The 26,889-nt window shown below is 32.8% G+C and overlaps 2 protein-coding genes across 2 annotated transcripts in view; both read left to right on the forward strand.

Annotated features, from left to right (window-relative positions):
- The window catches only part of LOC108912354 (trypsin-3), a 21,386-nt gene extending 15,267 nt beyond the window's left edge, over nt 1–6,119 (forward strand). The window contains exons 5-6 of the mRNA XM_023455864.1: nt 251–403; nt 5,937–6,119. Of these exons, the coding sequence (XP_023311632.1) occupies nt 251–403; nt 5,937–6,083 (300 nt within the window). The 3' untranslated portion in view covers nt 6,084–6,119. The remainder of the gene's footprint in view (nt 1–250; nt 404–5,936) is intronic.
- A 4,865-nt stretch (nt 6,120–10,984) lies between these two features.
- The window catches only part of LOC108912352 (trypsin beta), a 30,932-nt gene continuing 15,027 nt past the window's right edge, over nt 10,985–26,889 (forward strand). The window contains exons 1-2 of the mRNA XM_018717560.1: nt 10,985–11,120; nt 19,663–19,822. Coding sequence (XP_018573076.1) covers nt 11,015–11,120; nt 19,663–19,822 — 266 coding nt within the window. The 5' untranslated portion in view covers nt 10,985–11,014. The remainder of the gene's footprint in view (nt 11,121–19,662; nt 19,823–26,889) is intronic.

Consider the following 26,889-nt stretch of genomic DNA (forward strand, 5'->3'; position numbering starts at 1 on the left):
TGAGAGTCACTTTTCGCTAAAATTGATGGTTTTCCCTGCAAAGTGAAAAAACTGTTTTCCTCACTTATTTGTTTAAATAGAAAAGTTAGCGAATAAAAGTTTTTAACTCACGAGACGAGAGATGTCCTATATTATGTTCCTTTAGACAAGTTTACAATAATCTCGCGGATAGGACTTTTTTCGAGTAAAAATTTAATTTGCTTGGTCTATTCCTCAATAATATTTTACCTTTAATAAATGTTATACATAGCCTGACGGTACGGACTCCTCTGATGTTTTGAGAGAAATTGAGATACAATACATAAACTGGGAGACGTGCAGGACAAGGTTATCATCAGTAGGAACGTTCACAGAAAGAATGATTTGTGCAGGTGTACCAGAGGGCGGGAAGGACACGTGTCAGGTAATAATTTTGATAAAATAATAAAATATAATGTAAGAGTTTCGTTGTACTATTTAAAAATACATAGTTTCTATAAATTTTTAAATCCCAAATGGACCAACAACAATTGATGTCCTTATCTTCTTCGTGTTGTCCTTTTCTTTTTCTTTCCTACAATATCTTCTGTCTCTATTTAACCTATAGGACTGCAGCCAATTGTAACCTATTCAATTTTTCATTTCTATTCATTCGATAAGCTGATATATTTATTCTCTGTGCGAAGTGCAAATATCTGTGAGGCTCATAGATTAAGTACTCGATATTCTTCCTCCACGCACCCTCTCAAAGCAAGTTTAATGGTAACAATTCCAAATGTTGGCTCTAGCCCTATAGGGAATACGTTACAGTCCTTTTTCCAAGTTTATTATTCCTCATTTCCTTCAATGCTTTTATATACCTAGGTATCAGCCGGACCACGTTGGTGCTTGTCAGCTTATTTAGCAATTAAAACAATTCAAAATAAGTTTTGAACTCACCGGAATTCCAATATTTGTTAGATCTATCGCATGCCCTGTACTCCACAACTGCAGATTTTTCTAGGTTGTTCGGAGCAAAAATGACACTTATGCTCTGTTAACTTCATACTATCATGTCTTCAATCATGTCCAATGTATACTTTTAGGCATATACAAAGGATGATAAAAAAATAGATTATTCCTGCATCTCGTCTTGGGAAGGGTTGTCCATGTCTTCCTTGAGATGAGGATTAATATAATTTTTTCTATAGATTCGTCCTATCTTGTCAGTACATCCTTGTATGCAGATCAGATAGGGTGAAACCTAATAATTATACAGGGTGTTAAAAAAGAGTGTAAAATATTTAAGGAGGTAATAGTATGAACCAAAATAAGCAGAAAAGTCTCAATAAACATGGGTCCGCAAAGTAACGGTTGCGGAGTTATGGATTGTTTTATGTTTTTTAGCCCCTTTTTTTATTTTGCAAAAACGTTGTGTATTTTCTTATAATAGTTGGTTGATGTTTAGTGAAATAAACAGTACGTATTTGACAGTTGTTCTCAGTGCACAAGTTTTCTTTCGCTATGGCTGGTTACTCTAACGCAGAATTAACAGACATGCATTTCATGTATGGTCGTGCTAATGGGAACGCCACCGAAGCGCGACGTCTTTATGTTGACGCTTATCCAAATCGCCAGATTCCTTCACAACGCATGTTTGGAAGAATTCACCAAAGATTGCGTGATACCGGTTCCTTGAGCAAACAGTGCCATTTATCCGGAAGACCAAGGTCGGTATCCACTCCTAGAGCAGAAGAAGAAATTCTAGCACTGGTAGAGCAGAATCCAGGTACGAGTGTGCGGAGAATATCAGCCGAGGTAGGAATTAGTGGTCCTCTTGTTTGGAGAATCCTTCACGAGCAACTGCTTTATCCATACCATGTGCAACGAGTACAGGCCTTAAATCCAATAAATGATCATCAAGCACGTTTGGTTTTTTGCCGCTGGTTTCTACGTCATGATGCTGAAGACCCTCGTTTTCTTGCAAACATTCTTTTTACTGATGAGGCCGGGTTCACAAGAAATGGAGTGTTTAATTTTCACAATACGCATATTTGGGCCGACGAAAATCCTCATGCTCTAATAGAATCTGGACATCAGGCACGTTTTTCATTAAACATTTGGATGGGTATTGTAGGTGACAGGTTTCTAGGTCCTGTTGTTTTACCAAACCGATTAACAGGCGCTGCTTACCTCAACTTTCTGCAGAACACACTGTATGAGTTTTTGGAAGACATTCCTTTGAATCAGAGGCAACAAATGTGGTTCCAGCATGATGGTGCTCCAGCTCATTTTTCCATGGCCGTTAGAGAGCATTTACACCAAACTTTTCCACATAGATGGGTAGGAAGGGCCGGACCTGTTTTATGGCCTCCAAGATCGCCTGATCTGAACCCTCTAGATTTCTTTGTTTGGGGATATTTGAAGACATTAGTGTATGGTACTCCTGTAAATAGCCTGGAAGAGCTGCAGCTACGGATTAATCAAAAGTGTCAAGAAATCCAAACCAAGGAGGGTGTTTTCGAAAGAGTTCGAATATCGTTGAGACGAAGATGTCGTGCCTGCTTGGAAATGGACGGAGGGCACTTTGAACATCTTCTGTAACTTTGTTTTTTGTTTGTTAAAAGCTTCCTTTGTCGGTTTATTCCTAATAAAATAAAATGTTTGAAAAACGAATAGTGGTCCATATCTCCGCAACCGTTACTTTGCGGACCCATGTTTATTAAGACTTTTCTGCTTATTTTGGTTCATACTATTACCTCCTGAAATATTTTACACTCTTTTTTTAACACCCTGTATATTTCATTTTACGTGGCCAAACTTGAAAGGGTAATTCTTCGATAATGCTTCGTTTTCAAGAAACAGGGTGTCAAACTTTTTTAAAAAATCGTTTTTCGTAAAAATCTTAAATAATCCTTTAGCCGATTCTGTTGAAATATGGCAGTGTTATTTATGGTAGAAAGGGGCTAATTTAGCCCCAACTAGATTAACATTATTAAGCCCAGTGGCGTTCCGGGGGGCACCTTAACCAATATTTTTGACAAAATGATATGCGCCACTGACTTTTTTAAAACTTTTTTAGAACTTTCATAATAAAACATCAAAACTACCAAACTATCAAAAACTGAGGTGTGCTTGTTAGTTTTTTCCATATTAATAGTCTATTCTAGTCTTAAAAATTTTTATAAAAATTAATGCTAGCTAAAAGAAAATTTTGTGTTTTATTAATTATTAATTTTTTTTTGTTGCCCATGGACGTGCAGTAAAGTAATTTTTATTCATTTTTTTTCTCCAAAAAGGAAGGAAGACAAGAAAGTTGTGTTTTTAGTTTCTTAATGCAAAAAAATTATAAAAGTTTTTAAAATATTGGTTAAGACGCCCCCGAAACGCCTTTGGACTTAATAATGTTAATATAATTGGGACTAAATTAGCCTTTTTCTACCATAAATAACACTGCCAAATTTCAACAAAATCGGCCAAAGGATTACGATTTTTACGAAAAAACGATTTAAAAAAAAATTGACACGCTATATCTTGAAAATGAAGCAATGCCGGACCTATGTTTATATAAACTTTTCCTCTTACTTCACTCAAAGAATCACTCCTTCTAGTTGGGCCATGTACTTAAATAACAACCTGTATATACTTACTGATAATAAATAAATCAAGGACACTACTACAAAACAATTGTCTAGATTGTATACACTAAGCTCGTAAAGTTTGGAATAAATTCAATAAATCGTTATTGAAGGGTTTTGACAGGAAATCCTCGGACACGTTAACTATAGTTTATAAAATGTCACTTTTTTCAGCCACCGACTTTTTTTTGTTTTGTTTGTTTTTGAGCTATGATGTCATCGGCAATTTTTTTAAATGGCAACCCATATTTTTTCTACGGATTTCGATAGAGCATATTTTTCTGAGTACGAATATGTCAAAAACGTATGACCTCCAAGATGGAAGTTTTCGAGATATTCGGTTCCAAAGTTTCAAGAATGCATTATACAAGCGATGGAAAAATTACAGTTTTGATAGTTGTCAGAATTTTGAAGTTTGTCCTCGCAAGTTTGTGTTTTATTTTAAGTTGATTAATCATTATTCTATCATAATTCATTTTATTTGAAAATGGTACGTCATTTGAGTGAAAGGGAAGGAATCAAAATTTTGATGATGATCGGTTACGGGGACAGAGCTCGCACACAAGTAGCAATTTGCCGTTTATTTAACAACAAATATCCAAACAGAGAACCAATTACACAGTCCACCGTTAGTAAAATAGAGTAAAAGTTTTTAGAAATGGGTCATGCGAGAGATCGCTCTGGAACGGGTCGTCCACCCGTACAAGAAGATGTTAAATTGAATGTTCTACTAGAGCTTCAAGAAAATCCCCATTTACCCACCCGCCAAGTGGCGGCAAACAACGGAATAGTTCAAAGCTCCGTCTTAAAATATTTGAAATTGTACAAATGGCATCCGTATAAAGTGGTTCTGGTCCAAGAATTAAACGAAGATGATCCTGACCGTAGGTTATAGTTTTGTGAAACCATGTTGCAACGCCTGATTGATAACTACGGATTCTTACGCAATATTGTTTTTTCTGATGACAAAAACGGCAAAACTGTAGATATTAGTCTTCTGAAAATCCACACTGGAAAATGGAAACTCGTAGTCAGTTTCCACAAAAAGTTAACGTTTGGGCTGGCCTTGACGGTAACCGTATTTTGGGTCCATTTTTCATTGAAGGCTCATTAACAGGTGAAAAATATTTTGAATTTTTAAGAGACGATTTAGTCCCTGCACTTGCGGTGCTTTACCCAAATGACGTAGATCCCGATCTGCCCAATAACACGATATGGTACCAACAGGACGGTGCACCACCTCATTTTGCGGTGATCGTTCGCGACTATTTAAACCAAGCATTTGCTAACCATTGGATTGGTCTAATGGGAACTATCGAATGGCCTCCTAGATCTCCGGATCTCACTCCCCTAGACTACTTTTTATGGGGCTATTTAAAGAGCAGTCTATTTCAATACCATTGAAGAATTAATTGGACAGAATTCGCAATGAAATTCGAGCCATTCAACCAGATATTCTTCATAAGGTTCTGCAGGAGTTTCAGTGCGGATGTGATATTGCCAAGAAGTGAATGGAGGTTTCCTCTGATTTTTTTGTTTACTTTAATTATTTATCATTTGTACAGAAACATTTTTTTTATTTGTTAAAATTGTTGTTGATTGATTATTACTTAAAAAATTTAACAAATTACTCCTAAAATCTCTTAAAATGTTCAATAAGCTATTAAAAAACTTGACCCACCATATACCTTGTACATGGTACATTCTAGAAACTTTGACGTGAACGTATACGTAGAATTTGACCGTTGCGCATGCTCAAATTCGTATCATGATCATCTACAATCAACTTAAACTGTCTATTATCTCGAAAACTTCCATCTTGAAGGTCATACGTTTTTGACATATTCGTACTCAGAAAAATGTGCTCTATCGAAATTCGTGGAAAAGAATATGGGTTACCATTTAAAAAAATTGCCGATGACGTCATAGCTCAAAAACAAACAAAACAAAAAAAAGTGACATTTTATAAACTAAAGTTGACGTGTCCGAAAATTTCCTGTCAAAACCCTTCAATAACGATTTATCGAATTTATTCCAAACTTTACGAGCTCAGTATATATTGTTACATTTACTTTTTCCTGCTCTTTCGCTTTGTCTTCCTCTTTTACTCTTTATTAGTCTAAGTACTTGCCGCTTCCTGTGCCACAAAAAACATGTTTCAATTATGTAATTTAAATTGTAATAACAGATTTTTCCCCACTTTTGACTCTATTTGATTAATGAAATAATTAGCGTAAATACAATTAGTGTAGAAGACAGTGCGTTTATCATTTGGCAAGTTATCTGACGCTCTGTCTTCTAATTGAACATTGCATCTAATACAATAATGTTTACTTGCAGTCGGACTCCGGAGGTGCACTGGAGCTAAATAGTACATTAATTGGAATTGTGTCCTGGGGCGAGGGTTGTGGGGATCCTAGATATCCCGGTGTTTATACACATGTCAGTTACCTCAGAGCATGGATAAGGGAGCATACCGGAATTTGAGTGTAACAAAAGTGTTAATAAATAGATAATTATAACTTTAGATGTTTTTATTTATAATGAAGCACTTTATGTAATACAGTAGAACCTCGATAATCCGAACCCCTGTAAACCGAACGCTCGATAATCCGAACGCCGTTTTGGGAAAAATAAAAATAGTATATAATCAGAATCGCTCTCTAACTGCTACAGTAAACAGAGCATCAATAACAAATATTACGAAATTCATGTGCAATACTTTACATAAAATATAGTTACCTTACTATAACACAGTAGTAGTATGTATTTCATAAAACAAACTATTTTGTACCTTTAACAATACAACGTGCTCCTTATTTTATGGGAAATAGTATGTCAGTGTTCATTTTTTGCATGCTACTATGCCTGGAAAGCACTTTGTTTGGTAATCCGAACGATTCGATAGTCCGAACCACCCCCGGTCCCAATTAGTTATTATAGTTATAGTTATTTTTTTTCAAATAATTTGAAAACGGTAGGAGAGAATAATCCCTTTAGTACGAATATTACATACCCCTAATTCAGTGTAATTCAGTTGCAGAAATATGGGTAAACCGGACCCCTTTTCTCTTAAATACTATTACGCCACTGACGTTGAATAAAAATTAGCTCCCAATTTTTTCGGATAACATGGATTTTCCTGAATATTTGCATACAAGCTCATCTGACCCCCCACTTCAAAAGTTATATTGTCTAGATTTGTGCTTTTTTCTATTTGACGGTGAAAACTACCCTTGTATGAAAAAAATGCGAAAATCGCAGATTTACGTATTTTAAAGATTCGATTCATGTTCAAACATGTTGGATAAAGTTCCTTTCATGTTTTTTAATATAATTTATGAAATTTAATTACTTTTCAACCCTTAACATTCCTTAAATACTACCCTTCCATAGCCAAAAAAAAAAAAAAAAAAAGTTTTTACAGTTTAAAATATTCTTTTGGTGCATTCACAATGTATTGCAATTCTTTTGTTATTCATTAGAAAGCTTACGACTCGTTACAAAGTTGCGACCCTTAAAAACCATCCCTTATAATAAAATAAACAAAAAAATATTATTGAAAGCTTGAGATGTTTTAATGGTATGCATATGTTGAATAATAAACTTTTTATTGGTTTTCAAATGGTCTATGATATATTGCAACTTTTCAGTCACCCAAAAAATCCTTATGGAAGACCTACCCTTCATAAAAAACCCTACCCCTTATAGAATAATTTCCTAAAAATTATATGTGAGTATGACGATATAATTAAATTTTTTCAAATTTATTGAATTTATTCTTAATATTTATTATTTTTATATACATTATAAATGGATGTATTGTACAAAATGTTTTAAAAATGGTCCGTTATTTTTTACATGTATATATCATAAAATATTTAATTTTCATCACTATCATCACTAGAGCCTCGCACAGGTCCAAAATTTGAGGATAATTGTTACAATTATCGCCAGAACATGAACCACACATGGTATTGCAAAAAAGTCCAACTTTTCTGCAACCACAAGTTGCGCAGCATCCTTCTTGCAATTGCAAAATATCATTCTAAGTAGTTCATCCGGTGCAGGCTTTTTTCGCATTTTTATTGGTTGCAATGTGTGTGTATGGTATATTATTAAAATACTTACTCAAATCAGGTATAAGTGCTCCAAAATACACAAAGATGATGGTAATTTACCCGCTCCGAAAATTTTACCGAAAAAATGCGATTAATTTTTTTACCATAACTCTTGTAATTTTAAAGTTATAAATTTACTCAAAAAACCATTTTGTAGGGAATTTAAAGCACTTTAAGTTCTACGATTTGCAGCTTTTTTGAGCCCTTCGTTTTTTAGATTTGTAAGCTAAAAGGGCTCAGAAAAGGCAGTCTTGGAGCTTAGTTTTGAGCTTCTAACGGTCATAACTCAGTCAAATTTTGTCCTACAAAAATTGAAAAAAAAACAAATTGTCCAGTAAGAAAAAATCTACAATTTTTTATTCTATCATTTTTTTTTTATAACTTTGTTAGTTTTTGAAATATTTTGAAAATGGGCGATTTTTTAAAAAACTGAAAAATTTTATTCAAAAATAAATGAAATATTTTTTTTAATTTAAGCTTCTAAAATCGTTCAAATACCCAGAATCTACGGTTAATACATAAATAAAGTAAATTGCAGAAGGAATACGTTTATTTTTTTCCGTCGTCATTAATTTTAATACCAATTTCTTTTCTCAAAAAAGACAATGATTTTATTTTCATTAGTTTTCATGCTAACGACTTTTACCACCACTCAATTTAAAGGTCTTTTCAAGAACTTTAATAAGTGTTATATAAGTTTTCCTCGAAACACCTTTTAATTTTTCTGCTATAGGACGTTGAACGTTTCGACTATAGCTATCTTAGAAATTGACTTCAACTTCTGGTCATAACTCGGGTTCTATGCCATCTACAAAAACTTTTAAAAAAGCAGTCTCTGCTATTTAATTACCTTAATTTTTGTTTATGATCATTTTTTCGATAAAACTTGTAGTTTTTGAGATATTTGCGAAAAATAGCTCAAAAACATGCATTTATTGGGCTAAAAACGAACATGTTTAGGCGCCAGAGTCCCAGAGTCCTCCTTCACGAGCCGCCTCTGGCTGGCATCCACCCCTAGGGTAAAAGCACACATCGGCACTATATAACTTTTGTTTTTTGGGCTATTACCTAGCTACAGTTCAAGTTTCACGTCAATCGATTCCATCCGAAAAAATTGGTAGCCAAAACCTTCAGTGACTGGACTATTAGAGCAAAAAGTGTAACCTCACTCTAGCTTTGCTAAAAAATCGCTGTATTGTACTATAAAAACACATATTTTCCTTCAGATTCAAGTGACTACTGTCAAGTCGTCTTGTCGTTAGTTCGTGTTGTCATCAGTTTTCATTATTAATTCAAAATTATTTAATAAGTTTGACAAAATGGTGAATTATTCGTGTCGTGAAACGGGAGATACTGTTTTTATGTACGGTCGCGCATTGGCGCTTTTTACCATTGAGTAAAGGTCGCGAAGCTGCTAGGCTTTATCATCAAGTTTATCGAGATGAACAACATCCAAGTCATAAGATATTTATTTCACTCTTTCACTGTCTAGCAGAGACAGACAAAGTGACCACTCCATTACCAGGAAGAGGAAGACCACGAAGAACTCGTACAGTTGAGGTTGAAGAATTTATTTTGGAAGCTATTGGTGAAAAGAAAATCCAAATGTCCGTACTCGGCAATTAGCCAAACAATTTAACAGTACTTACCTGGAGATGTGTATTATAACTTCTTAGTAGATACGTTACCGCAACTTCTGGAAGATATACCATTAGAGACATGAGTTAATTTATGGTACATGCATAATGGTACCCCCCCCCTCATTTCCATCGAGCTGTACGTGATCTTCTTAAATAGCAATATCGTGGATAGGCAGGGCAGGACCAGTTGCTTGACCCGACCGTGTATTGAATCTAGGGGAGGGCATTTTCAACGTTTGTTATAAGACAAAACAGTCTTTTGTGTTAGCGTGTCTGTTTCATTTTATTATGTGATATTTTGTGTTATAATCTACGAATAAATCATAACCTTTTTTTCAGAAATGTTCTGAAGCAAAACTGGTCTTTTTATCGTACATCAAATAGCTGGAGAATGAAGGTTCGCCCGAAAAAAGTGAAGTTACACTTTTTGCTCTGAAGAGAACAGGCAATTTAGAAATTCAACGAATTTTTTTTTAGTCATTGGCGTAGAAATATTTAAGAAAAAAGGGATCCAGTTTCCCCATATCTCCGCACCTGGATTACACTCTTAATCATTGAAGGCTTCAGGTTATGATAGTATGTAGTGTAGTATTCGTACAAATTTGCGCCAACACCCTGTATCTCACCAAGAAAGCACTTTAAACAAAAAGGCGAAGTTTGAAACTTTATTTTTGTTACACCCTGGATATAGTGTAGTTTTAAATTATCTTATTTGACAAAATAACCAATGATCTAGTCTAGTGTGTAATTTTATAAAAGATGTTTGTGTGTGATTCAAAATTGTCTCCATATTCTTTCAGGGTAGATACTACACAAAAAGTAAGATAACTTTTTTGTTTTGACTTTTTCGGAAATAGATAATAACATAACTAAAGTAGGTACTTGTTTTAAAGTAATTGTTTCAAATGTATAACAGTTAAAAACACATCCAACGGATACTAATCAAATTATTATTATTATTATTGCTACAAATGACTATATTAATAATATAGCGAACTTTTATATTTACTTTTCTCATATATCTCGTGTACGTATTTTAATTATTCCAGAACCTAGTACCATGTTTTTTTTTCCTTATAATGATTTATAAGCATAAATAGCTGAGCTGTTCTATCCTGTATATACTTCAAATAGAAATTTTTATGCTAGATTACATAATATAATTAACAAAATAATCTGTCGTAATAGCGCATCGCATGAAAGCGTGTCAAGACGCTCTTTCACACAGTCTGTCGTCATGTTATCTTCCGAATTTTCGTCTGTTCTGCCATTTTTGGCACAAAGGTTCGTTAACTATTCAGTAATTGTTGCCAATAATTTTTAAGAAGGAGTCTTATATCTTTTTTTCCACTAAGACTGATGGCTCTGTGTTCGGGAGCGTTGCTGCAACCTATCTAGGTAATAATATTAAATATAATAACAATAATTTTTATGTAGCCAGCTCTCCGTCTATAACACACAGGACATATTGAACGTTTCATTAAAAGAAGAGTACTAATAGTTGCTATTCAGAAACATTAAGGAAAATAACACTAGGCCTTATCTGATATTGTAAAGAAAATAGTTTAATACTTCAACAAATAAGTCTTAATTGAGATTATTTATTCAAATGATAAATTAAAAACACCTGACGTAGCCGTAGTTGAGAATTCGTTCGATGCAGTTCAGTGTTTGTTCCATTAGATATTACTTTCGAATAAAAATCATGGACAGAATCCTAGCAGTTTCCGCAATTTTCTTCACATTTATAAACGGATTAAGTGGTAAGTATTAACAGATATGTTACCACATTGAAATATTGTAAAATCATTCACGTATATCATTTCTCAAAATTCTTTCAAATTGAAGGCATAAATAGACTTATAAATTTATTTTTTTTTAATAGAAATACATAAGCTAATTTAAATGTTAATGAAAATACATTACTCTTACATATTTTGTGTCCCTTCGGCAATTTTTTTCTTAAAAGATCACCCTGTACAAGGCACTATGAGAAAACGCAAGACGCGTATCGATCATACTATTCTCGTAAGATGACAGATAAAAAAACTCATTTCGTCAAATAATAGTAATTTTATAAAGTACTTACTTTGCTTGCCCCAATTGTTATACCAGTTATTTTTAGCCTACAATAAGGAGATAAAGTTATATTTTTCTTTTGTAATAGCATGTAATAAATCACGAGTTATTTTTAACAATTATTACTCATTCTATTGATGTCATGGCTGTCCTGTACATTTTAGATTTTAAAATTAGAAAAATGCCGTAATTTAAAAAATAAAAATACTGGTTTACTGACACGACAACATCTTTGCTTCTACATTTTTTTTGATACTATAAACATATTTCGTCAAAATACGTTTTGCTGAAGAAATAATTTCATGTACATTTTTCATTTAACAAATTTAAAAGGTACATATATATTTTTTCTTAAATATGCCTATTATATTGCTAAATAGGAGAATTGCCTTATATATTTCGGAAATAGAGAACAAAAAAAAGAAATTAATCACCCTATATGGCTTTATTGTTTTTCAAAATATTCTCCATGAAGGCCAATACACTTTTGCATGTGCTTGAACCAATTTTTGAAGCACTTTTTACAAAATATGTATTTTGAAGGCAACAACCGCTTTTTCAAGCGTTGAAAAACGTTGGTCTCGTAATTCATTTTTGATGTGCGGCCATAAAAAAGGTCATTGGGTGCCAAATCAAACTATACGGTGGATGACTTATCAATTCAACTTTTTTAGTTACCAAAAAATCTTTTGTTTGAGCCGGCGATGTGTGAGAGCTCGCATTATCCTGGTGGAAAATGGTTCGTCTTCAGCGGTTGGTTTCTCTTATTTTTCCGAAATTTTCTGGCAAACAAAATGGTTGTGTACCATTCAGAATTGACCGTTCGACGTCACGATTCGTCACCTATTACGATGTTCTAGACGTGTTTTGACGCACCGCGATCGTATTTCTTGAGCAGTTCTTTCGACCACGAGCCATTTTTGAGCGTTTGTCAAATTATATGGGATCCAACGCGAACAAATTTTTTGGCGACCGAATGTTCATGCAGTATTAAATGTAAACTGGTCCACTACTATCCAAGGATGTCTCAATCTCACTATAAGGCACATGACAATCTTGCAATATCAGTTCATTCACTTATTGCATAGTATCCTGTATTAACAGTGAAAAATATTTTCAAGATATTTTTCCATAAATTTATTAACCGAAGGTATATCCACGCAGTTTCATTGATTTCACTCATACACGGTCCTCACAATAGGACAGCCAAATTATATATATATTTTTTTATTATACCAGAAATGAGTTTCACAACGCAATAATATTTAAATATGTATTATTATTTTCTATTAGTCCACCATGTACTCTTGTACATTCGTCTCCTTTTATTTTTAATAACTCTCCTCAACTATGTGGTGTTATTTGTCGACATGCTTGTCCAATTATATTACATAAATCTTAATTTAAAAAAAATACGTGTTTTGTAGGATTTTATGTGATCGAATAATCGGGTCCTTCTTTTTTGCGTTAATCTAAATGCAGAGATTTTTATGAATTTTTTAAACAATGATTGCTGGGATTCAGTACATGCATTTCCCTTCATGTAAGACAGAACCTCTACCTTCAATTATCTGGAGCATCTATTCATAATGCGGTAATAGTACCTCATTGCTTGAATGAGTGTTTCCCGAGAAAGTGAATAGGTCGCAACAGTCCGTTAGCTGAGTGGCCGTCAAGAACTCCAGACTTGACGCCTCTTGGTTTCTTTTTATGGGGAACTGTAAAAAAAATAATGCATAAAACAAGGCCCCAGAACAGAAGATTTATGTAATAGACAAACTTGTCGACAAATAACACCACATCAGTTGAGGAGAGTTATTAGAAATAACATGAGACGAATTGAACAGTGCATAAATATTATTTCGTTGTAAAACTCATTTCTGGTATAATAAAAAAAAAATAATTTGCTTGTCCTATTGTTAGTAACCCTGTACGAGTGAAATCAATGAAACTGCATGGATATACCTTCGGTTAATAAAATTATGAAAAAATATCATGAAAATATTTTCCACTCTGCAATACCCGTATAACCATTCGATAAAGATATTTTTCTTCGATAAAGATAGATAAAGATGCTATATATATTTGTCGTTATCGCCCGTATATTTATGGCGCCTATACCTTGTCTATATTGTAAACTGTACCGATAAAACCTTTATTGCTACTATATAGCAAATATACCTTGTTAACTTTATATATCTAGCTTTATTGCATCTTAAATAATCCTTTGTCTTAACTATACCGTATATCTACCGAAGTTGCATGGTGAACTTTTACCGCAGATTTACTAAATCTGTACCGGTAATCTTCATTCTACCTTTATTAGTTATTTATTATATTTATATTTAAACTATACCGCATCTCTATCGCATAGATAGAGCATATCTTTACCGCATCTTTATTATAACTGTATTAGAACTAGACAACACCGAAAGCTATTTTCTTAACCTCCAAATTCAAAGCGCCGGCAGTCCAGACGAATTAAAACGTAAGTAAAATAATTAGGCATTAAAATGGCAACCAAAGATGATTTCCAAAGGCAGTTTCAAGTGTATCAATTTTGTGAAACGTTGGAATCTTGTGTCGCCCCAACAGACTGGGTTATAACTATTGTATGCTTCTGGTTTACTAGGGCCATTATATATTCCCACCATAAATACTTAAGGTTGACTATCAATAAAATTGCTAAAACTTCCCAAAATGGGCCAGAAGTCAGAATCGCCACTGGGAGTGCTATCTACATTAAATGAAAACTCTATTTCTTCCAAATTTAACTCTAAAATATCCAGCTCCCTTTTTTCAAAGAATGTATTTAAAAAATTTTTAATACCCATATGAACAAAATATCCATTGTCTAATTGAATAACATTCACATTTCGTGGTGTGTGCAAAAGAGTTCTAGAATGGTGATTAGGGCTTACTAACATAAGTCGTTCCTGGGCGCAAATGCGGCCTGCTTAATAATGATAATATGCCGCCTCCTCTCCCGCACAAATCTTCTACTTCTGGGCTAATTCTCGTGGTTAGAATGAGGAGTAGAGATATTATTATTTGCGGGAAGCTCGTTGTGATGACCATATTTGACCAACATTTTGAGTAATTTAGAAAGCTGTATCAATTCAATGTTTCCTCTTATTGCCCATTCTCGTAATTTTTTCACAAACACTGTTTTATCAATTAATAAGTTCTTATCCTCTGTTACTGTGGTGCAAGTTTCACTGTCGTAATTGTCCGTCTCACATTATTAATTGCTAATAGTGAGCCCATGCTTATTTCGTTATGCTCAACAGATGAACCTCGTATATTGTATATTGATGACAGTAACAACCTTCTTTGAATCTGTATTATCTGTTATTATTATTATTACATTAGGTGTGCAGAGACTAGCTGTTATGTCCTCATTTCTATCAATGTCATTAATATTTTGCTCCCGTCTTGTGTAATATATCTGACGAATTTTTTACCTTTATGACGACGAAATTGTTTAAGGTTTTGTTTCGGCATTATCTTATATATAAAATTCTCGTGTCACAATGTTCGTTCCCGTACTCCTCCGAAACGGCTTGACCGATTCTCATGAAATTTTGTGAGCATATTGAGTAGGTCTGAGAATCGGCCAACATCTATTTTTCATACCCCTAAATGTTAAGGGTGGTCCACCCCAAATTTTTTTTTTATTTTTTGGACAAAATTTTCTGTTTTTATTTTTTCATGATTCAGCATTGAAAAATACATACAGTTCTAAATTTTCACCCTTATACGATCAACCCCTGATTTTTAATCGCGATTTTTATATAATTTTGTTCCATCCACAGTTCCACAAGATGGCAACACAACGTTTGCCGGGTCAGCTAGTATCACATATATAAAGCTGCAGAGATACACATCAATAACTTACACCACGTATACCATACAGAAGTTTGTTTGATTTTGTTAAAGTATGGCCAGCCAGATACTCGATTCCAACTCATATTTTTTAAGAAACACATTATTTATTCAGAGAATAGCACAGTGGAAGCGTACTGGACTACGGCACGGAATTTCACTTATAAGTGAAATTTTTCGAAGTTTGCATCTATTTCGTGAACACCCGGTAATAGCTATAATAATGAAACTTTGTATTTAGGGTTTTGAGGTGTGATCAAATCAATCGAAAATGCTATCCATTTCTTTCTTAAAAAAATGCCTAATATGTTTTTTAATTTTTGAGGATCTTTTCTTACTGATAGTAGGCCGTAGAAAAGACCATAATTATGTCAAAATATATAATATCAAAAAGTAGGCCTTTTTGAGTACTACCACATAAAAAAAGAATTTTTGAAATCGGCCATCCTAAAGACTTTAAGTGAAACACACTGTATATACGTAAACAAATTTTTTCATTGAAAAAATGCAATAGCATAGGGTAAAATATACAGTATATTTAATGCATAAATAATAAACTTTGTTTATAACAAAATATGTGCAAATTAGACAGTTGGCATTACGATATTCAAATTCCTTGGCTCGCGATTAAAAAAAAAAGATCGAAATTGGTCCATTAGAAGCCGAGATAATGCAATTTTTTTCGTAGCTTTCAACCTCCGAATTCAGTCTCAGAGCGAAAGCCCCCCTTCACCACTTTTCGTGTTTTGAGTCACTTTCCGCGCATGCGAGCTACAGTTTTTCCGATGATTTATCTATGTTGCCGATAACTTATGGATACGAAAATTTTTCCCAGCTTAAAACTCGGAAAACGAAGCCACTGGATCAAAGATTATTGCTAAATTGTTTATAAAATAACGGCAAATGCCAATAAACTCTGGCCGCTTATATCTCGAGAACCAATAAACGGAATTTAACTTAAAAAAAAGAAACGTCTTTCCGAGTACTTTAAAATTATAATTTTTAAAAGAAACTAAATTGCAAATTGATAAATGTAATCTAATTGTTTAAAAATAAAAAAAAAGTGTTAACTTTAAAAATTTACTGTGGCCGTCCTAATCAACCGATTTCAATTTTTCAAAAACCATTTGAAACGTTGAGCGGTCTTTGATATATGAAAAAAATTTTTTCAAAATATTATTTTGCGAAAACTATCGAACCGATTTTAGTGAAATTTGGTATGTTGTATACTCTAATGTTTTTTTACCAAAATTAAAATGTCCTCGAAGCAATTGAAATATTTAAAAAAAATTATCCAAAAAACTTGATTATTTTGCCTTGTTTTCATCAATTATTAATTGCTATTTTGCAACATCGATAATAAATTTAAACATTCTTAATAGTATATTGTGCAAAATTCAATTCTAAAACTTGTTTTCCTCTTTCTTAGTTCTTCCAAAATGCATAGGTTCCAAGATGTAAGTAAAAAACTCAAGATAGAATAGGTATTTTTTAAAATTTTTAAAACATTTTGCAATTTTGAAAATATTCCGGACCTCGACCCGATCTAGGGATCTACACTTTTATTACTTATGTGAGTCGTATTGAAGGTATTCCAGCAAAAATTAGCTTGCCCCCTCTTACATACAAGAAGTGGGATATTTCGACAGATTCGCCCTGTCCTACAATGTTTTCTAGAACAACAACTGATTTTGGACGACCTTCACGAAATTCGACATTGAACGAACCACCACCACGATTGACTTCCGTATACAACCGATATACAGTGCTTTTTGATGGTACTTCATTACCATCAAAGTCTAATCAAGTTCATCGGTGCACTGTTGTTGAGATAATTTACGTCGAAACTTACAAAAAACAATATCATGGAAATGTTTACGACTTAATTCCATTTATTGGCCGAGATTAATTTTTCAAGTCTGTATAAACAACACAAACAGCGTATGCATTGAAACGTTCTGTAATTATACCGCCAAACTTTTACGATAGAGATGTCGATTTTCACACGACAGCACCACGATCGTCCATTCCGAAATATAAAAGACAATCCGCGTAAGTGGCACTATACAGGGTGTCCGGAAAGGTCATGTCAAGAATGAAGGGGTATATAGGGGAGGTCAAAATAGATCATTAAAAAATTTTTCCTATCGGGCTTCGTTGCGAAGTTACTCTCCTTCGAAGGAAGAAGTTTCAAAAACAAATTCCAATTAAAATTTCTAAGTCGTTACCATGACAACAATGAAATTTGGACAATTAAAGTAACTCGTGGTAATTCAGTTCCAAGTTTAAACTGATATTCAATGTGCCTGGATCATACAGAAGCAGACGAAATTATCCTTTTAAATTTATACATCTTTGACAGCGTTGCCAAATTTGACATTTTTCTTTCGTAGTTCGATTTCTCTCTCACTTTGCTAAAAACAAAGTATGCCATATATCAGTCGATATCCTGTACCGTTTTTGAGAAAATCGAATTTTATTAACAACATACATTTATTGTATCAAAAATGCGATACTAACATTTCTGTAAATTCAGTATTCAATTGATTTTTTAAGTTTTACTCGAAAATCAGTCTTTTTTTTGAAAAACAAGAGAGTAATAATTTGTAGAAAATTGAAAGACGAAATTATCATGGTTGCTACTGTAAAGCAGTGGCGTACTATTTTATTTAGAAAAATATGCCACCGAAACCCTGTATATCCGCCACTGGAGCATGTAAATTTTAGGAAAAGCCCTGTATTTTTTAAAGAAATGTCCTAGACAAAAACTTTATAGGAAAGACTCCCCTTAAAATTCACCAAAGAATACGAGGTTTCAATTTTAGTCATCATTAGTGAATCACCCTATATATTTGTAATAATATATTATAATACTATAAATAATTATATTTTTGTGTTTGATTTACTATAATTTACCTTTGTTTGTTTTGTGTAGTTTATTTAATAAATAATTTTGAGCGCCAATTTATAGTATTATAAAGATTTGTTTAACATGTGAAATGTATTTAAAATATTTAAATTTTGAATTTTCCTATAGTATTCTTAAAAAAAATNTTTTAAATTATTCTCAAACTAAATTCTGTTATATTTTAAAAAATTTAATAATTTTAATGACAACTCGACTACTAGTGAACTTTCTGCAAATTATAGAATAAAAATTTTAATAGAGCATGTTGATATCTCAGTAGTCGGTTCTAAAGGATTTTTAAATTAATTATGAAGAAAATATTTAATATGTAATTAATTTTGTTTCTTTACTTTTGTTAAAAAAAATAAAAGAATATTGTTTTAATTGAGATTGAAATTCATATATTGAAATAACAGGTTATAAATTTATAAAATCCTTCCTAATTCCCTATCTAACCTGAGCTAAATTATTTTTAATTTCTTACTTATTCTATAAACTTATAGTGTCTTGTTACCTATATCTACACTTTTGTTGTCCTTTTGTCTATGGTTTCCTCAATAATAATGTCCTTCCTGTAATCTTTCTGCTGCCTCTTCTCCTTCCTTTTTTTCACTCAAACTCTCTTCTATTTTGACTTGTTCTCTTTCTATGTCCTATTCCACTCCGTTGACTGCCACTGTCTGAATTACCTCCCTGGCTCCTTTTTTTGAATGGCTACGACAATTCAAAATGATGTTTTACTAACCTGACAGTACTATGACTATATTTAGTTATGTTAATTTAGACTTCACCCTAATTTTCTTTCTGCCAAACAACTTTTTCTTTCCTGTTTCCTAACTCTCACTGTTCTCTCCTTTCTTTATTGTTTTTTAAATGTCCCGCAATAACTTTATGCTTGATTATTTTTCTTAAATACTCTTCTCCATATATTTTATTTCACTTTTAAACTCATTTTAATTGCTATAATTTTTATATCTTCTAATTCCTCTTTTTAACTTCTATATTCTCCAATTATTATTTATTCCTGTCTCCTTGATCACCACGTTTCTTTTTCTTTCTCACCGCACTCTTATATCTAATTACAATGTTTCTTAATATATCGTTTTCAATCTCAACCAATCAGATTATTTTTTAATTTATACATTTTTAATTTACCCTTTTTAATACCATTTTATTCTTTTTTTAACTACATTACATTATTTTGTGGACACTTTTTATTCCTTCAGACTGAGATTTCATTATAAATTTCATATCATTATACACTCTCACATTTCATCCCGCTGTCACCCAAATTATCCTTACTATTTTGTCACCATCTATCCAGTATGTCATTACTTGTTGTATATTAACTTAACTTCTATTAGATTTTATAATTAAAAAATCTTAATTCAGTTTCTACCTGTTACAAATATATATTATACATCATGTTCTAGCAACAATCCCTATTCCTGACCATAGAATAGTTGGAGGAAAAAATGCAAGTATTCTGGACTATCCCTACCAAGTCTCTGTTAAGAAATCGAATAGTCACATCTGTGGAGGATCAATCTTCCATACGTTATATATTTTAACAGCAGCTCACTGTGTTGAAAAGTAAGTAAAGACAAATTTTGTTTGATATGTTTATCAAAGAGTTGGTGAAAAAAATCAAATCATATACCTAAAAAGCAAAAAGTGCTTTTCATTTTTTATTTAATCGAACACAAGTCCAAAAAACATTTTTAATAACATCTGATTATCAGAGGAACTAACAATCGAGTCGTTTATTTGGCTAAATAATGTTTATGTATTTTTATTTAATCCAGTAAGCAAAGGTTTTTTTCAGGAAAAAAATGTAGAAGTTTTTTTCTCACCAGTTCTATATGTTTTTTGGGGTGCTGAATCCGAATCTGATGTTTGCCACCTTACCAGGCGTTGGTTTCACAAGGAAAACTAAGCGTTTTTTGATTATAACTATGATTTAGTAGATCGTGATAAAAAAAAGTTGAAAACGTTATTCTAACTGCGCGCTGGTGCCCTACTATTAATTTATTTTAAGATACTTGGTATGTCCAGGTTACATTTAAGGAATTATCAAACGTGAGTGAGGTCCATATATGGTCAACGGGCCTGCTAGTTCAAACAAAATCGTACTACTCTTAATTCAAGGGGAAGATAGAATGTTTTGATAAAAGGTAACATATTTGGTTATCATTCAATTCTAGGAAATAGCACGACAAACAATTTTTTTTCTTCTGAGTCCACGGACTTGGAAATTTTTTTTTCCAGTTGAGCCATTGCATGTACCAGATAGCTTGTTTATTCAGCTTCAATTTCATTTTTTTTTATTACGATACAACAATTTTTCATCGAAATATCGGACTTTTAATGGAAAAGGATCCTTTTGTCTTTAGTCATCGATATCTCGGTGACAAATGGTCGTACAGAAAATTGAAGGGCAGTTTCGAAAACTGGAATAAATTTCCTATAAAATGCTGCCGCAACTTTTCGGATTTTTTATTTTTTTCATCATTTACAAGAATTTTAAAAAACAGGAAAAACAGGGATAATGGTTTTTTAGAAAAATGACGGCTAAATTAGAAATATTCACGAAATGACTAATGTTAAGCATGACTTTTACAGTTCAATATACCCAGAAGAATCCTGTGAAGTTTCATCTCGATCTAGCGAACCGTTTCGTTGTTTCAAACTTTTCAAAAAAATGAAAGGGTTACGCTTTTTGAGCTTAAACACTTCATAATCATGATTAACACGTTGGCTACCAAGGGAATATTTGAATTTCAACCTCAGAGACCAAGCATAAATTTTTACATGAATGTAACTAAAATTGAAGTTTTTATCGATCTGTATATGTATAAAATATTAATATGGGGTTCCTTTGGGATATTTTGATCCGGCTCACATATGTGACACTGGTCTATAATGGAATCAATTGCTAAATGGACCAGTGGCTCACATATGAGACCTAAAAGAGTGCAACAATTTTTAGTGAAGTATTTGTTTTCAGCACTTTTAGAGCTAAACAAAGTAAAAAAAACTAAACAATATATTTCCAATGCATTACATAAATAAGGAATGGCCACTTAGAATTTCTATGTAAAAAAAAAGAAAAATGAAAAGATAATATTTTAGAAGGAAAGTAGAGTTAGCCTTCATGGTATTTCTTGAAGCAGGGGTCCCCACATAGTCCAACAGTCTGTCCATTTTTGTCATTACGATTTTCACAGACAAAAAAGTTTGACTTCTCTTTTTTGACTTATCTTTTTTTTTTGAAGAGCAAATCTTCTTCTCAGTTTTCTTAGGGTAATGGTTCTTTTCTTTTGGCATTTTATTTGTGGGTGAAGTAATGGCACGTACTTATCTCTACTTTCAAAAGATATAAGACTACCATATTCTTAAAAATAAATAAAAAAACAAAATACAAAACGACACTTGTTGATGACAATATATCTCCAGCAACGCAAGCTACACACAGACCATGTGTCCCATATAATATGAGACGGGCATTTCTATAGACCGTGTTAAAATCGTACTCCGCCGTTTCAGACCGTTGCACTTTAAATGGATATTTACTTACACACGATTGCTGGCTCATATATGAGAAATTTGTCTCAAAAAAACGGTATAAATCGGGGTCCAAATCTGGTTTGGGTCAACAACTTTAATTTTAATTTAATTAAAAGTTGATGAACAGAAGCATAGGACGAAAAAGTCGAATCGTGCTGGAAGTAATTGGATTTTGTTTTCTTCAATGTCTGGAATGTTAAAAAAAAAAACAAAATAAAAATTTCAAAAATTTTTCGAATTTTTTTTTGTTTTCATCAATTTAAACGTTATTTGCGGTAAAAATGTGAGAAAACCTCAAAAAAATATTTTTTTTTTGCATTTTAATCATTATTATGAATTGTTTAAGCTCAAAACGTGACCCTTTAAATTTTTTTCAAAGTTTAACGGTTCGCTAAATCGAGATGAAACGTCGCAGGGTAATTATACAGTCTGGGCATAAGAGGTAGCATGCTTGCATGGCTGACTTCATACATGGAAAATAGGTCTCTGGTAGTCAATATAAACGAGGAAAAATCGGATCTATATGCGGTTGCACTTGGAGTGCCTCAGGGTTCCGTACTAGATCCATTGCTGTTCATACTCTATGTCAATGATTTGCCATCATACATTGAGCATGGTCATGTAACAAAGCTTGCTGACGACACAACGATTACTGTATCAGCAAATACACCTGAGGAAGTCCGAACAATTATATGTAATGTGGTAGATTCATTGAGTGTATGGTGCCATAGAAATAAATTAATACTAAACACCAAAAAGACGGTATACATTAATTTTCATCTTCAAAGGCTTCTACTTGCAAACCTCATGTCCGATGAAGGTACCATGTCAGATTCGGTAAAACTTCTTGGCACCATCCTTGATTCTAGGCTCTCCTGGCATAAGCATGTTGACCATGTTTGTGGTCAGTCAAATAAAGCATTCTTTGCAATACTGCAGTTAAAGCATACTCTTGATCAGGCGGGCTTAGTAAATGTTTATTATTCCATGGTATACAGTCACATAGCGTTCAACATTCTCGCTTGGGGTAGAGGTAGTGAATGGGAAAGAGTTTTCATATGTCAAAAAAGAATTATTAGACTACTTTTCAACTTGAAGGTGAATGAGAGTTGTAGGAGTGTGTTTAAGGATAAGCAAATTCTCACAACACCCTCAATTTACATCTTAAGATGCCTAATTTTTACAAAAAATAATCTAAGTCTTTTTAATAAACGGACATATTTTCATAACTATATGACCAGACATGGTGAGCTGTTGAGTATTCCTTCTCACCATACAAGTGCTTTTAAAAATCTTCATATTATAATTGTGTGATTTTATACAATGCTCTTCCTATAGAAATTAGATGTATACTTGATTATAGAAAATTTAAAAGCAAAACTAAAGAATTTTTGTCAGTTGGAGGTTTTTATAGTGTGGAGGATTTTATAAGTGGTAAATGATGCTAACTGTGGCTTTTTATTGTCACTATCGATGTATGTTGTTCTGTTCTTTTCTTTTTAGTATACTTGACTTGCCATATGTACAAATTTGTATCTTTGCCTGGCCAAAAATAAAATAAAAATAAAATAAATAAAATATATCGAACTATAAAAGTCATTCATAACGTCAGTCATTTCGTGAATATTTCTAATTTAGCCGTCAATTTTCTAAAAAACCATAAATTACACTTTTTTCCTGTTTTTTAAAATTCGTGTAAAAGATGAAAAAAAAACATTTTTTCCGAAAAGTTGCGGCAACTTGTTATAGGAAATTTATTCCAGTTTTCGAAAATGCCCTTAAATTGTCTGTACGACCATTTGGCGCCGGCATATCGATGATTGAAGACAAAAGAATCCTTTTCCATTAAAAGTCCGAGATTTCGATGAAAAATGGTTGTATCGAAATTAAAAAAAAAATGAAATTGAAGCTGAATAAACAAGCTATCTGGTCCATGCAATGGCTTAACTGAAAAAAAATTCCAAGTCCGTGGACTCTGAAGAAAAAAAAATTGCAAAATTTTTTTCTCGTGCTATTTCCTAGAATTGCATGATAACCGTAGCTCCTAAAAAATTTCGACCAAAAGATCTAAAAAATAGAATCTTAGGACTTCAAAATGCTTTTTTTTAATTCCCGATACGACAATTTTTCAGTCTGTTAAATATCACGAAAAAATTTCGGAAATTCTTTTGACCCTTTAATTGTTTGCATTAGTATTTATGTTCTGCCAGGCATGTATCGACAGCACTTGGAGAATGGTAAATAGATGGAAGATTTTTGCCTTTTCCTGGTTTCAAAAAATATACATTGGGAAACGTCAGGGTTCCAATCACAATAACCAGGAGGTCTATTTCCTCACCAACCACTACAACGGTTTCGTGCTCTGCAGCAAAGTATTGGGCTGTTTTTTTCTGCATCTTCACTTGCTTGCTTCGTGTCAATTTGGGCTGCCCTAAATTTCTGTAGAAACATGCTAATGAATCTGCTTTTCTTGCAGGTATTAGACAGAAACTTCTCCTGGGGGACTGTGGGCACCATTTTGTCATTAACTTGGATATCAACTGACTGCGTATTGGATCCTCTCATGCGCTCCATTTTAGTTAATTTCTGTGCATGGTAGTAGCCGTCGAAGACTACTACTACAGTTGCCGTATATTTTTTTGGAAATATTCAACGTAGCTGTCACAAATTTGACCAAATGTCTTCTTTTCGGGCCACACAACTTTGTGCAGGAGAAAACCACCGTCAACCACGTATTGCGAATAGTCGTTCAATATTCTTGTCAACTTTTATTTTGTATATGATTGAAAAACGCTTAGTTTTCGAGTTATAGTCAAAAAACTGAAAAAGTGCTAAATTTTGAGTTTCGTTGTGAAGCAGTCGCCTGGCGAGGTGGCAAACCTCAGCACCCCATAGAACGAACGTAAAGAACTAGTAAGAAAAACACTTCTACATTTTTTGGATGAGTAAACTAATTCTAAATTGCTCGAAATTTACGAACTCTAGCAAACCTTCATTATTTTAAAAATATTGTCCAACAATGAAAACGCGTTGTTTTTTCGTGTAGCGCTCCATTTTTAATAACCCTGAACCGTCACGCTGTCTTTCTTTTTTCGTTGGCAACACCGAATTCAAATCTTGCGTAAGTTTTGGAACACCCTATATACCTAAGCATAGCTGTTTTATACATAGATACAGATTCACTATTTGTTTTCATATTTATGTTCATATCCTCTTACAAGTTACATATACGACTTGTACAGTAGTATATTATATTTCATGAAGCATGTACGTTCTTTGATAAACATAGACAGGAGAGCTCTAACAAGACAACGTGGTATTTACGAGTGCATGCATTAAAAGACGAACAAGTCAGTCGAAAATTACATATTGTAGAGTATATAGAAACATTCAGACACATAAGTAATTATGTAATAAACTTACATGTTTCTAGAATATGCTTCGATTGTCGTAAATACATTTATACCACTCATATATTTCAGTGTAGTTTTATTATTTATGACATCGGTAAACATTAATCTTTGCATGATTTATATGGTGTCATTTTAATGACACAAAAGCGAGAACAGGGTCGTTCAGAACTTACAACCAGTTTTTAAAAAAAACACTCCACTACTCTGTACGTCACTGAAAAACTGGTCGACTGTAATGGCAGGTGATAGAGCAGAAAAAGTAGACTTTGGCGTTTATGTTTTCCATTTGTTATACAGAAAAATAACAAATATTATGTAGAATAAGAATCCGGGTTTGCTTATTCCAGAAAATCACTGCTAAATTCAGGGGAACAACAAACATACAAAAAGAACGAAAAATGACCTGTTTTCGAAATATTTAAAAGTCATTCTTTACTTTTTGTTTATTTGGCGATTTTTTATAAGTTATAACACTGCTAATCAAAAAAGGTAAATTTTGCATGGGCGAAAAATAGTAGAAAATCATATGTACATTTGAGGCAATTTTTAAAATAAGTAAATATTTATAAATATTGATGAAACTTTGTGAAAAATAGTAAAACATATGTCAATTCTATTTTAATTTCTCAATATTTTCCTCTATAAACAATTTATTTATTGCCCAGGGAATCGTCGTAACCCCTTGCTTTTTAACCAAATACGACAGCATTCAACTGTGACTTTTTTCATTTTAGGGCTTACTTTCAATGTTACAGGTAAAAATATTTCGAAAAACGGGTAATATTTCGTTCTTTTTGTATGTTTGTTGTTCCTCTGAATTTAGCATAATATTTGGGATTTTTCTGTACTACAAAATATATTACCTCAAATACAAACGCCTCGAATGCTCTACCGGCTGGACTATACAGGTTCGGAAAGTCCCCAGGGTTCATCGGTCGTTACGTGAGAGCGATAAAGTAAGTCATAGAAATCCGTGCGATAGAGAAGGATGGCTATAATGAAGGCGTCTCATAGTTACCGCCCGTTTNTTTTTAATAAACGGACATATTTTCACAACTATATGACCAGACATGGTGAGCTGTTGAGTATTCCTTCTCACCACACAAGTGCTTTTAAAAAATCTTCATATTATAATTGTGTAATTTTATACAATGCTCTTCCTAAAGAAATTAGATGTATACTTGATTATAGAAAATTTAAAAACAAAACTAAAGAATTTTTGTCAGTTGGAGGTTTTTATAGTGTGGAGGATTTTATAAGTGGTAAATGATGCTAACTGTGGCTTTTTATTGTCACTATCGATGTATGTTGTTCTGTTCTTTTCTTTTTAGTATACTTGACTTGCCATATGTACAAATTTGTATCTTTGCCTGGCCAAAAATAAAATAAAAATAAAATAAATAAAATATATCGAACTATAAAAGTCATTCATAACGTCAGTCATTTCGTGAATATTTCTAATTTAGCCGTCAATTTTCTAAAAAACCATAAATTACACTTTTTTCCTGTTTTTTAAAATTCGTGTAAAAGATGAAAAAAAAACATTTTTTCCGAAAAGTTGCGGCAACTTGTTATAGGAAATTTATTCCAGTTTTCGAAAATGCCCTTAAATTGTCTGTACGACCATTTGGCGCCGGCATATCGATGATTGAAGACAAAAGAATCCTTTTCCATTAAAAG

The sequence above is a fragment of the Anoplophora glabripennis genome, unplaced genomic scaffold, assembly GCF_000390285.2.
Source record: "Anoplophora glabripennis isolate ALB-LARVAE unplaced genomic scaffold, Agla_2.0 scaffold956, whole genome shotgun sequence".
NCBI lineage: Eukaryota > Metazoa > Arthropoda > Insecta > Coleoptera > Cerambycidae > Anoplophora > Anoplophora glabripennis.